This window comes from Apodemus sylvaticus, chromosome 22, assembly GCF_947179515.1.
Source record: "Apodemus sylvaticus chromosome 22, mApoSyl1.1, whole genome shotgun sequence".
Lineage (NCBI taxonomy): Eukaryota > Metazoa > Chordata > Mammalia > Rodentia > Muridae > Apodemus > Apodemus sylvaticus.
In genome coordinates, this window is record NC_067493.1 from 10,090,663 (window position 1) to 10,103,957 (window position 13,295).

At 37.1% G+C, this 13,295-nt stretch overlaps 1 protein-coding gene across 1 annotated transcript in view; it reads right to left on the reverse strand.

The window, feature by feature from the left end:
- Positions 1 to 363: 363 nt before the first annotated feature.
- LOC127672339 (uncharacterized) overlaps positions 364 to 13,295 on the reverse strand; it is a 77,447-nt gene continuing 64,515 nt past the window's right edge. Inside the window, exons 6-11 of the mRNA XM_052167433.1 lie at positions 9,750 to 9,812; positions 7,323 to 7,421; positions 5,734 to 5,849; positions 1,757 to 1,880; positions 1,386 to 1,532; positions 364 to 859 (exon numbers count right to left, since the gene is read on the reverse strand). Of these exons, the coding sequence (XP_052023393.1) occupies positions 5,746 to 5,849; positions 7,323 to 7,421; positions 9,750 to 9,812 (266 nt within the window). The 3' untranslated portion in view covers positions 364 to 859; positions 1,386 to 1,532; positions 1,757 to 1,880; positions 5,734 to 5,745. The remainder of the gene's footprint in view (positions 860 to 1,385; positions 1,533 to 1,756; positions 1,881 to 5,733; positions 5,850 to 7,322; positions 7,422 to 9,749; positions 9,813 to 13,295) is intronic.

Below are 13,295 nucleotides of genomic sequence, written 5' to 3' on the forward strand. Positions count from 1 at the left end.
GGAAGAAGGCTGGCTTGCAGATGATGGCATGAGCCTTTGAAGGCAGAGAAGACAAGGTCAGTCCCTCTAACCACTCTGATTATCATCATCACTTCTCTCTAGCTCCCTCTGCCCCCTTCCTCTCCCTCTCTCTCTCCAAGCCAGGCCACCCAGTATTGCCTTACTTTGTTTCTTTACTTGTTTCCTTAATTCAAGGTTAATTATATCTATTTATTTTTCTCTTCATTTCATTAGTTGAGGGTGCTTAGCCCTTGAGACCAGTACCTATATCAGGCCTGCCTCCAGGTCATAGAGCTCTGCCTGTCTCCATCTACTGTGTCATGTGATTAAAGACACACAGCACCATACTTTTTTCATTGTACATGTAGTTTAATTTCAAATTTTATTCATGAGAGAGAGAGAGAGAGAGAGAGAGAGAGAGAGAGAGAGAGAGAATAAGAATTGTAGGCTACACTTCAATTCTTCAGTAACTGTGTGACCACAGGCCATGTTTAACTTTCTGTAAGATAAAGCACAATGGTACTGATTATATAACACTGCGGACTTCCACTAAGCAAGCTGATTTTCACAACTCCTCTCTGTCTTTTAAAAATTTGACTCGACGACAACACCAGGGCTCCAAAGATGATTGTTTCTTTCATTTTCTTCTTCTTGATGTTCTCTTTTTGTTAGAAGTCAGAGTCAAGGTAAAACAGGAAAAAAATGACCCAAAGTGATTAGTGTGTCACCCTCTGAGTTCTTTGTCCTTTCTTTTTTGTCTTTGCTGTTCTCTGTGCTTGCTATCCTCTAGATGATAGGGATGTAAATCCAATTTACATGTGGTGACTTGTAAGGAGGCTCTACTGATCTAGAGAGTACCCTTGAAATAAAATGAGAATCAAAACAAGAACTTGTAATAAAATATATAGACAAAATACAATTTCTATTATTAACCCCCCCCCCAAAAACACAGCAACACTTTACTGACTAGACAAGTTCCTTTTCTGCACATCAATTATCTCCCCAATAGCTAGGTAGTGTGCAAGTCTGTCCTAGTTTGACTATCAAGGTTAAGAAAAGTGAACCATCATCAATACTAGTTAGTCTTACATATATTAAAGGACAATGAGTTGTAAAACATTCACACTAAAATTATGACTGATTTCATGCTGAAAACTGTCCATTGGAAAGACATAGGTCAGAATTTAAGAGCACTGGCTGCTCTTCCATTCCCAGGCCAACTGACACCCTTCTCATAGCCTCTGTGGCCACCAAGCTTTCTCAAATAGTTTGCAGACCAACAGACATGGCAACCCCCCTCACACATACAGGGAGATGTAGTTAGGTGTGTGTGGCAGGTATAGGTGTTGAGAAGTGTACAGTGCAAGAAGGAAAATGGGCTGTACCATATTTAGGGTACGACCTGTAGATCAAGAGGAAGGACCATCTTCTCTGAGATTGATCTATCCCTTGGGAAGAAGGACAGTCAGCCCAGATGTGCTGGTATGTATTCCTGGTTCTTTATCAAAAAGACTTTGACTCTGACCTTGCTTCTGATTCCCCAGTGCAGGTTAGGAATCCAGCACAGATAGAAAGCGAAACCACACCAAGGAAACCAGCATGCAGGAAAAAAACAAACCAGAAAACATGTTATGTTGGATGCAACAAAGCAAGCTCACATTCACAAATCTGTGAGCCTAAGACTCATCCCTGGCTGAAAGGAGAGAACTGAGTGTAGCACACACACAGAGTTGGTCATCTCTGAGTCCATACTCACCCAGGCCCGATGTTCACGTCACTAGGCCACAGGCTCTAACACCTCACTTTATTACAGATAATCATGGTGGCTCAAGCCATTAATCTCAGCAATCAGATCTCCACTTTCTGGGTCAGCATGATCTCTGGAGTGAAAAGAAACAGATGAAGAAAAAACTCAATATTTCTTTGTTAAAACAGTTATTGTAAGTTTTAAGGAACATAATAGTTTGACATTAAAAATCTCTAGTTCACTATCACCTTTCTCACATGTCTAAGCCAATGCTTCCTAATGAGTTCTTCCTTCTCCATGACTGTCCCCCTTCCCTGGGTGTTGTGTTGTATAGTGAATGTGTGTGTGTGTGTGTGTGTGTGTGTGTGTGTGTGTGTGTGTTCGCACATGCACACAGGACTACCATCACTGGAGGATTAAATATAAACAAACAAGACAGGAAAGCTGGAGGAACTATAGAAATAGCTGAATATTTTCTTTTTTTTCTTTTCATAGAAAGAAAAAAGAAAAAAAGAGCTGCCACTGCAGCAACATCTGCCACCATCATCTTCACCACCACCAACAACAAAAGATACTTGTCAATCTCCTTTTATTATAATAATTAAAATTTAAAATTGTGTGTGCTTGTTGGTGATCTATAGCACAACCCTCACAGGAGGATTAAATAAAATTAACTAAGAGATCCAAGGCTATATAATAAAAATGCTAAAACATAGATGATAGACAGACAGATAGACATATAAACAGAGACAGACAGAGATATAGAAGAGCATAAGAAGCCTTCCCCTCGAAAACAAGGAAGGCTGGAGAGAGAGGTCAGCCTCCTTATGTTTATTAAGGCAAAATCAAAAGAAAAAGTGAAATGAAACAAAACAAACCTAGCCGAATATTTTATTTTTCTTCAGATATTAAAAATATTTTTAAAAAGCACACAATCATCCAAAAGGGAGAGAGAGAGAGAGACAGAGACAGAGAGACATAGTGAGAGAGAGAGATGAAAAGATCTATTTTTTTACCACTTTTTATTGTAATAAGAAAGTAATGACTTTAAAAATTAAAGCTGGCCCATCTTACTTTAACACTTATTAATACAATTTATTCTGTTGAGTAAGACAGGGATACCTGGTCAACACCCCCATAATTTAATAAGGAATTTTAAAAAAACAAGAAAACAGCCAGTAAACTGCTTGAACTCATTATGGTTTTTATTATTAAAAAAGAAGGAACAAAATAAAGGTTAATGGTTGTATTTTCTAATTGTTAATAAATAATCATTAAATATTAAAAATCGGTCCACTTTTCTAAAAAAAAAAAATTGGTCCATCTTATTCACTGTTGTATCATGAGTACTGTACTAAAAACAAATTTTGGTTTTAATAAAAAGGACAACTTGTCAACTAGGAATCAAGGTGACATGGAGAACAGAATACCAACTTCACCATTGCCCTAATACTAGAGACCAAGAGTGATATACACAACAACCAGGCAACTAGCTGACAATCCTCTTAGGAAAAGAAAAGTTAAGGAAAATGGCCAACTTAAACCTCATTTAAATAAAGGAAAAAAAAAGTCCAGATCTGACATCTGGTAGATCTGGGGTGGAGGAAATTATGATCCAGATGGGCAAAAATCTGGCCAACATAGCAACATACTGGGCTGGAGAGATGGCTCAAAGGTTAAGAGCACTGACTGTTCTTCTGAATGTCCTGAGTTCAAATCCCAGGAACCACATAATGGCTCACAACCATCTGTAATGAGATCTGACACCCTCTTCTGGAGCATCTGAGGATAGCTACAGTGTACTTACATATAATAAATAAATAAATCTTTTAAAAAAATTAAATTAAATTAAATAAATAAATAAATAAACATAGCAAAATACAAGACAGAAGGAGGCAGGGGTGGGGGTGGGTTGCCTTTCCCCTACCCAACATGTACCATATTGTCATCATGCTTTGAGGGAATATAGAGAGTGGAGAAAGTGCCTACTGCCAGAGATCTGCATATCCCATCTAGATGGACACCAAGCCTAGGAAGCTAAGGTTCCCACAATTCTCCAGTGCCCCAGGATGAAACACGGAGATGGGTTGGGGCACAAGAAACATGAGGATCAGGTCCTTCCATGAGCAGACTAGCACCTCTGCCCACAAGACACTGTGTTATTCCCAGCTTGAAGGAACTAGCTATCCATCCCTCCAGGACAAAGAGAAACCTCAAGCGAGGTGTGAGGGCTGGAGACCAGAGAGACATAGGTTTTATCCCTCACCTTCTCCCTTGCCTGCACCTCTGAAAGGATGCTCTTGGCTATGGTAGGATAGGAGTGATAAACGACACTCAGCTCCACCTACAACTCCCCTACCACCGCTAAACTTAAACATGCTTGTACAAGACCAGTGGAGAGCAGAAGTGGCAGCCACAGGAAACAGTCCACATGGTTCCTCTGAAGGAGGAGCAGGGGAAGCAGTATTGGTAGCTAGAGAAGACCAGAAAGGGAGACCCCATTGCCACCTTGTACAAAGGTATGCTTAAGAAACTAACCATAAACAATGAAGCAAGGCCTAAACAAGTTCAGAAAGTTACCCCATGATCTACTGACAAAAATCACTAAATCTCAAAATATTCTGAAAACAGATAACAGCTAATAAAAGCCTTAGAAAACTTGAAAAACTCATTTTATATATATAATAAAGTATAAATGTGTGCCTACAATTATGCTTCCCAATACACTGTGTAAGGAGATGATTACAATCAAGAAAGACTAATTCCAGAAAATAAATCCAGATACCCAGACTCTGTTTTGCCTCATCTGGGTCTTTTATAAAATAATCCCAGTGTTTTATATCTGACAAAACAGGGAACCAAAGTAACTTGGATAAAACCCAACTCTAGATCCTTTCCACTGTGCTATATATCTGTCTTCTGGTAAATGCTTCTCTAAAAGAATGATTTTTTTTAAAGATTTGTGGTTTTAACAATTTATTCCACAAGGAAACCAATGAGAAAGGATTCCCAATTTCTTTCAAATTATAATGCAAGGTAATAAAAACACATAAAGGTCTTATGAATGTAAAGAGACTAGTTTCCTAAGACAGCTATGAAAATATTTCTTCTAAAAAACAAGTTCACTCAAATGAGGCATTTAGATTCTGGTTCCAAAAGAGGTTGTGTCCTTTCTTAAATCAGGGTTTCCCTAGTCTGTAGCCTTCCCTTGAAAATACTGTTCTCCTGGTGCTATCTCCCAAAGGCTGGGATTAGGTACCACCGTGTCTACCTTTAAATTCTTAAAAATACTGAAGAACACAAACTTCAGTGTCTTCACTGTGACATAAGCCAAATGGCTAATAACTTATTTAGTTAATACGAAAACAATTCACACCATGCTTTACAATCCCAATCTAAATTTATACACAGTAGATTGGGTTTCAGGAAAACACCATCATCCAATTCCAGAAAACATAACTATGCACTGGTCATCTGCTCAGATTTAGATTTTGTTGTGATTCAAGTTGTCACTTGTAGAAGTTTGCACATAGGTCTTCTTCCCAGCCCCATGCTCCCAGAAATAAAACTCAGACTCAAAATATGTATACTTACAAATATGTTGGCCTTATAGCTAGTCTTCTCTGACTAGGCCATAGTGCATTATAACCCACTTACTCAAATCTACTTTCTGACACATGACTACTTACCTGGGCTCAGGTACCATGTGTCAGTCTCGTCACATTTTCCCAGGCAAATATCTCATCCCTGGCTCTATCCCAGAATTCTTTCTGCCTTCTGAATGTCTCATCTTGTATTCTACACTTTCCTATAGGCCATAGTTTTCTTTTAGTACAATACACAAGATATTCTCTCTACAGTCACTAGCATCCTTAAAACCTTCAAATTCAAATTCTTAATTATTCTAATTCTACTTGTACTTCTAAGATACCAACACCACCAGCAACATCCAGAGGTTACTATGGCTTTTAAACACTCATGTGTACCTGCTTCTCCTTTCAGGATTTTATTTTGGTAATACTGCCACTCCAGCTGGATGTTAGCACCAGGATGAAAAGGTGACCTTCCTGTGCCATGGTTGCTGACAGAGCCACTGTTTTTCCTGTGAGAAAAAAAAATTGAATTGTTTCTCTAAGTACAAAAGGATGTTAAGGTCATGTAATAGAATTTTTTCATGCAATTTTAATTATATAATATTTGTTCTTTAATCACTTATGCATTGAATCTTAAAAAGCATCACCATATAACATCACCTAATTTTTTTTTTAAGACAGGGTCTTCTGAAATTCTCTATGTAGACAACGCTGGCCAGGAACTCACTGATGTTCACCTGATAGGATTAAAAGCATGCACCACGCATGGCTCCAGCAATGTTTCTGATAAACCGACTCAATCTAAAATCAGCAGAGTCAGTTTTCCATGGCTTTTCATTTCTTACAATGAAAAGCAGACAACTCAGATCCCAGGCTCAAATTGTAGGAGTAGACAACAAAACAAAAACTATAAACAGACTTTTACAATTCAGATATAAATACGTTTATCCTCCCATTTTATTTTTTTTAATTTGATAGCAATAGAAACAAACTGGAGATTCATGCACAGCAATGAAAATCTGATGTTTAACATATAACTAAATGTGAATTTCAGACCCCCAGATTTTGCTTTGGTTAAGAACATTACTTTAATGTATCATTTCCTTTCATGTATAAAATGATAAGACAACAATAATGTTGTAAAATTGATGTGTAAGTAAAACACCACAGGCTTAGAGGGCAGGAGACTCAGAACAAAGAAACACATAACACAGAAAGTCTTCTTGCCTCTTCATATAAACTAGAAAAAAGAACAATTTACTAGAAGGTAAGTTGTCCCAAGGTTAAAACTAATTCTTTCAAATTCAAAATAATACTTTTCAGAGCTAAGTCGCAACTACCTAGGACAAAAATAAAGCCTTGTTGGGAATCTAGAATTTTCTAGGATTTTCACATAAGAGAAAAACTGACTTTAAAAAGAAAACACTAGTGTAGCTATCTTGTCAAGAAAGAACTAAGGAAAAATCCTAAATAAATGTTTCAATACTAGTAAGTAGTACACACATAAACCTAAAATTTCATTTAAAAAAAAAAAAAAAGCAAGACTGCCCAGATGACTGACCTCTAGAATATAAAATTATCAAAACCCAAAGGTTAGTATGTTTACCTACATTCATGGAGGAGAGTTACTTCAACAGAAGAACAGAAAGTCTGAAGACACAGGATAATAGAAATTTCCCCTTAACAAACAATAAAAAGATATGAAAAATATCCAGAAAATATCCTCATCTATTTGAGATAATACAGTCCTCAATTTAAGATACTCTTCTCTGTATATTTCAGCTTACACCAAGCAGTAGTTTTCTAATTTTCCTACACTTGTGAATATAGGCTCCAGCCAATTTGAACAAAGGAATAGATTTAACTAAGAAAAATCAAAATACATTCCAAAGAATACATTGTTATCAATTCAGACACACACACACACACACACACACACATTGATATATATCAACTTTCTTAAAACAAACAAGAATACAGACCTTTGAGATCTGTTATATTTCTTATAGCCCCTGAGACAAAGAAGCCATCAATATCAACATGTCTTACAGAGCTCTGCTGTCTGGGCCAGTTCAATTTGCCTAAAAGGAAAAAAGAACATTCAAACCCAAACTAATACTTATCATTTAAAACAGATTAGTTAATTTTAGAAATCACATTCAAGAAGAATGGTATCATAACATAATATAGAATATACTATGGACTGTATACCACCTTAATAGATGAATTTCAGTTTCTCTAGTTATCTGATAGAATTTTAAATCACTTCTAACAACACCATGGTATTCTTTCTTATTCTATTTTCTAATTGTTTTCTTTTAAAATTTAATTTTACAAGATAAATTTGATTATTTGTAACAATTTTGGTATGTGTAGTTTCACATACTTAGCTTTAATAAGCTCCATTCTGCACAACTCTACAAACTTTATTTAATGAAACAACAATAACAATGGCTACTGCCTCCCAGTGTTCCTTATAAGTATTAAAACAAAGAGGTTTACAGGGGGATAGATTAATTCTCACAGCACTATGGAAAACATTACTACCACCCCTACCTTTTATAGACTAGTAATTTAAGTCCCACAGCTGATGAATGCCCAAATTACAATTTAACTCCAGTCTGCTTGATTTCCAACTTTTTAGGCTATCATACTACTCTTCTAATTAGACATATTTCAAAAAGTCCACAGAAAAAAACAAAAATCTACATACAAAGGTAATTTTTCTTTCACCATTAGATGTTACTAGTTCTGCAGCACGTTTATTGCATTTATGGAGCTGAAAGTTAATATTATCTCGTAAGGACAATTACTGACTTAGAAAAACCAGAGATTGTTTATAAGGATTATTATACTCCAACTATTAGGATAATATTACTTTATAATAATTTTATTACAAATACCCCTCATGGTGTTCCAAAATATAATAGTACAGGTCCTAAATCTAAGAATCTAAACTCTAAGAACTTTCTAAGCTTATACCAAGTTCTGATTTCAAAGAATATGCTTGCGTATCAGCTTTAAACAACAAAACAAAACAAAATAAAAAACTTACTCTGGAACAACTGAGCCACTTCACGTACTAACTGTGAGGGGATTGTCTAGTCCCACTAGGTGCAAGGCACTGAACCTTTCTCCTTGCTGCTTTTAAGCAGATGTATGCTGGGCATCACTGATTCCTGTCGTTCCTCTTGCAGAGAGGAAATAGGCAAGAAAGGCAAACACCCATGCATGCTCCTGTCGCAGAAAGTGGCAGAGCAAGGACTCAGATCCAGGTTACACTAAATCAAACTCTTGCCATCCTCTATGTAAATTTCACTAATCACAATCTTTCTTTTGTAGAACAAGGTATCAAACTCAGGGCCTTGAACATGTAAGGCAAACAACAATCACAATTCTACTGTTCAAAGTACTATGAAACAGAAGGTAAACAACCTAAAAAATGTTAAATATTTAAGGGGTACAGAAGATTTAAATGAAATGCCTATCACATGGTTTCTTACAACATATAAATTTAAAAATTTACTCCCATTCATTGACCTAACTCATAATAGTATTCTAAAGCTTTCAAGATCAAGTGACCTTTGGTTTAAAAAAACCAAGAGACAAATAACAGATGGCATTATTATGAAATATTCCAAACTACTGACTAAAAGCCTATTTAGATATACAAACAAATAACATAAGAGCAACAAACATTCACATAGAAAGACCCTGCAACTTTCTAAAACCCCATTAGCATCTCCCTCTTTATGCCTCCCTTTCCACAGTTATAAAGATTACTATCATATAATCTTGAACCTTACTTTTTGCCCACAAAAAAAAAGAGACCAAAACCTTTGTCAAAATAACTGAACTAGAATCTAGTTTAAGTAACAACTATCACAAAACAGCTTCCTGTTGGATTTGGATGACAAGTGTGAGCCACACACAGAAATGAGACAATCTACATAGATGTTAAAACAATCTCCCTAAGTTTACCACATAGTTACAACAGTTCTATTTCAATGTTAATTTTTAAGAGTGCATTATTGAAACAGCCTTCTAGAAAATCTCAATTACCGTTACCAATCAGCATCATTCTCACAGGAGATTAGGAACGGAATATAAAATGTCACGTTTACACAGCTCATAAATTCAGCTGTTTATAAAGTCCCCATGAAGAAGGAAAGCTTGGAATCCCAGTGCACACAGCACTGAAATGACCTGACATTTTGAGGTAGCCACAGTTAAGTTTAATGGGAAACATAGTAGCAAAGTTTTCAGTTATAGTTACTGTAACTTATATAACCTAACATTCCTAGAGGATTTTTATATTAAGAAGTTTGGAATCATTAGAATACCAGTAAGAACATCAGAATGAAAGCATCAAATAGAACTGTTTTGAAGAAAACAATTTTAGTACCTACCTGTGTCAGGTACAAGGGAAGACCAGCCTGTATTTATTTTGTTCCAAATCAGAGGAAGCTTGCCTGTTAAGATAAAGGATTGAGCAGGAAGTGAAGATCCACTTAAATATATTTAAAGTGCAAATTTACTAGGTATCACCAAACACCCAGAAGTCAACAAAATGATGTATTTAAAAAAAAATCAAGCCAGGTGCAAGACTTAAACCACAGCACTCAGAGACTGAGGGCAGGCAGATCTCTGTGAGTTCGAGGGTAACCTGGTCTACAAAGTGAGTTCCAGGACAGTCAGGGCTATACAGAAAACCCTGACTCAAAACCAAAACAAAATTCTGACAGTTAGCTTTAGTGTTGAACCATTATGACTCTAGATATCAATAGTAGCATATCCGACAAACAAATATGCATGTATTACTGGCAAGAAAATACACTGTTAACAAAACATGTCTATGCTGCTACAGCAGACTAGACAAAGGCATATTTGGAAAACAGCTGTGTAAGAAATATAGTAAAACACACATTTAAATAATTAACACTATTTGGATTTGTATTAAAGAGTCAGACCACACAAGCAGACCATCATGTACTTAGGTGATGCCATGTGAACCTTCTCTCTATTTTAATTGGTCAATCAAAGGTTAGAGTCTATGATTGGGTAGTGGAGGGGAAAGGTGGGACTGGAGGCACAAAAGGGGGGGGGCAGGTAGAGGAAGAAAAAGAGAGAAGGAAGAGGAGAGGAGGAAGCCACTATGGACCACGTGGATGGGAGAAAGCACAAATCTTAGTGATTGGGAAGTAAGTATTTTGCCAATGAAGACATATGACTTATAATTAAAATATTTGGATTATGTGTCATTTATATGGGCTCTATGGGTTGGAAATTTTAGCAACAAATTTGTGCACCTTATATCCAGCTTAGAACTGAACTAAATTGAGAGGAAAATCCAGCCCCCTATATCCTAAACAACCAGAGGTAACAATGCAGCCCTGAGCTTGGCCACAAGGTGGCACCAATGTCACAGCACAGTTGGGGTTCCCTGAGCCTGAGAAAAATTCAAGGACCCAAAATCAATGCTGCCTGAAAAGCAACATTCACAGCTGAAGATCAGCAATTGAACAACAGCTATCTTTCCAAAACTTTCTTCACAGACACAGCAGACTGATCTAGGCATTTCAGCCGCAAGCTAAACTTCCCCTGCAGCTTTCGAATTTCCAATATCCCCCCACCACACTTCTAAACAGGGCACAGGACAGACAAACCAGCTATCCCAAATGCTTACACTGCAGGCTGCCTAATATCAACACACATGCTGAAGGCTATAGGCCAGACAAAAGATCCAGAGGGCAAAAAAACACAAAAGCCAAGGATCTTTGTGCGGTCAGCCCCTCCCTACTAATAAAAGACCATTAATAAATACTAGTAAAGACTAATAAAAAGACCAATAATAAATACTAATAAAAAACTAATAATAAAAGAACCACAATTTTCTAAATCCAACACCAGAGGGAAACAAACATACCAAATAATAAGACCAAATAATAAGAAATAAATAGTAATTACTGCAATTGTTTGATCATTCATTTCCTCCCACATGAATAAGGTGCTACAGAGAATTAAGGAGTTTCTTAACTAGTGATTATAAAGAGCAATGATATTTTTAAACAATTTTTTGTTTCTCAGAGTATATGTGACCGAAGTCTAGAAATTAAATTTGCCAAGGTACATTGAAGAAAATTTTGCATTTTCTAGAGACTAACTCTAAAACCTGTACTACGATAGACTCTGAAGTAACACTTTACCAGCAAAACTTGTAATTATAAACAATATGATCTAACCTCATTAAGCAAAGCAAATATTTTGATTGATTAGTACTTAGTTTAACTCAACAAACCTGTCCCTAATAGTTAGTTTTAGTCATCACAGAGACAACAGTACAATACTATACTAATGAAAATGTAGCTCTAGCTTTTGTCTCTATAACAAGGACCTACACTAAGGACTAAAGAGTGCTAATAATCACATACATTAAGAGTCACAGCCCAGAGAAACAATGAAATCATCTAAACCAGTAAGACAGACAGGCAATTGAGCAGTGATGTATTAACAGAGATCTTAAATGCTAAACGTGCTTCGGACAGCTGCACAGGTCAAAAAAAATAATACTGACATACATATTGAGAACAATTTACTGTGGGGACAAACATACACAAAAGTGACCCTAAGAAGACTCAAAATTAAGAAAAAAATTGGGGAGTAGTACCCAATAAACAAAGACAAGTGCTAAAATGATCAGCAAGGAAAAGAATTTAGATTGGGTAAATGAAAGCTCAGAAAGAGGTTATTTGGAATCAAAGGGAAAAAAATAAATAAATATCTGGGAGGTGGAGAGAAACTGATGGAACAGTCTCACTGAGCAAAAAAGTGGGTGAGTAGGTATCTTAGAGTTTTATTGTTGTAAATAGTCACCATGACCAAGGAAACTTTTATAAGGAAAACATTGCATTGGGCTGACTTACAGTTTCAGAGGTTTAGTTCATTATTATCATGGTGGGAAGCATGGCAGCATCCAGGCAGACATGGGACTAGAGAAGTTGCTGAGAGTTCTAGATCTTGATCTGTAAGCAGCAGCAGGAGACAGTGTCCATACTGGGTGTAGCCTGAACATAAATTAAGACCTCAAAGCCCACTTTCATAGTGACGCACTTCCGTCCAATTTGGCCACACATGCTCCAATAACACCACACCTCCTAATAGCACCACTCCCTATGGGACAAGCATTCAAACCCATGAGCCTATGAGGCCCATTCTTATTCAAACCATCACAGTGGATATGTCTTCTGTCTGGAGCCAGCCCTGGCAGAGGTGTTTCTTTCTTCTTGGTTCTTCTTGAGGCAGCAGAAGGGGGAAGAGCATGCTGAACCCCTTTAATACAGTTCCTTGTGTTGTAGTGACCCCCAATTACATAATTATTTTCATTGCTACCTCATAACTGTAATTTTGCTGTCATAAATCGTAATGCAAACATCTGTTTTCAGATGGTCTAAGGCACCCCCCTCCCTTATATGTGGGTCATGACCCACAGCTGGGAGCTGCTGGGCTGGGGATTAGGTGTTTAAATGCAGCCTTACCAGTCTTGCTGGGGATTAGGTGTTTACATGCAGCCTTACCAGTCTTGCTGGGTCCAGCATTTTCTGACTGTGCCCGCAGTCCTCCTTTTAGGAATAGTAATGTATATCTGTGCCACTGCATGCTGAAGTTAATACACATTTAGAATTCACAGGGTCTTATTGAGACGGTGGAAGATTATGGGGGCTTCTGAAGTAGGATTAAATACACTTTGCATTATAATAACGGCCTCTTAGCCTTTGGAGCCTGGGAGTGGAATGTAGTGGTTTGAATGAGAATGTCTCCCATAGGCTCAAATATCAGAACCCTGGTGGTGACTTTACAGCTATACCTTACCAGGGGCAGGCTCTGAGACTTGCATGTAGACTAGCCTCAATTCCAGTTCACTCTCTCTGTTCATGTTTGGGGCTTAACATGTGATC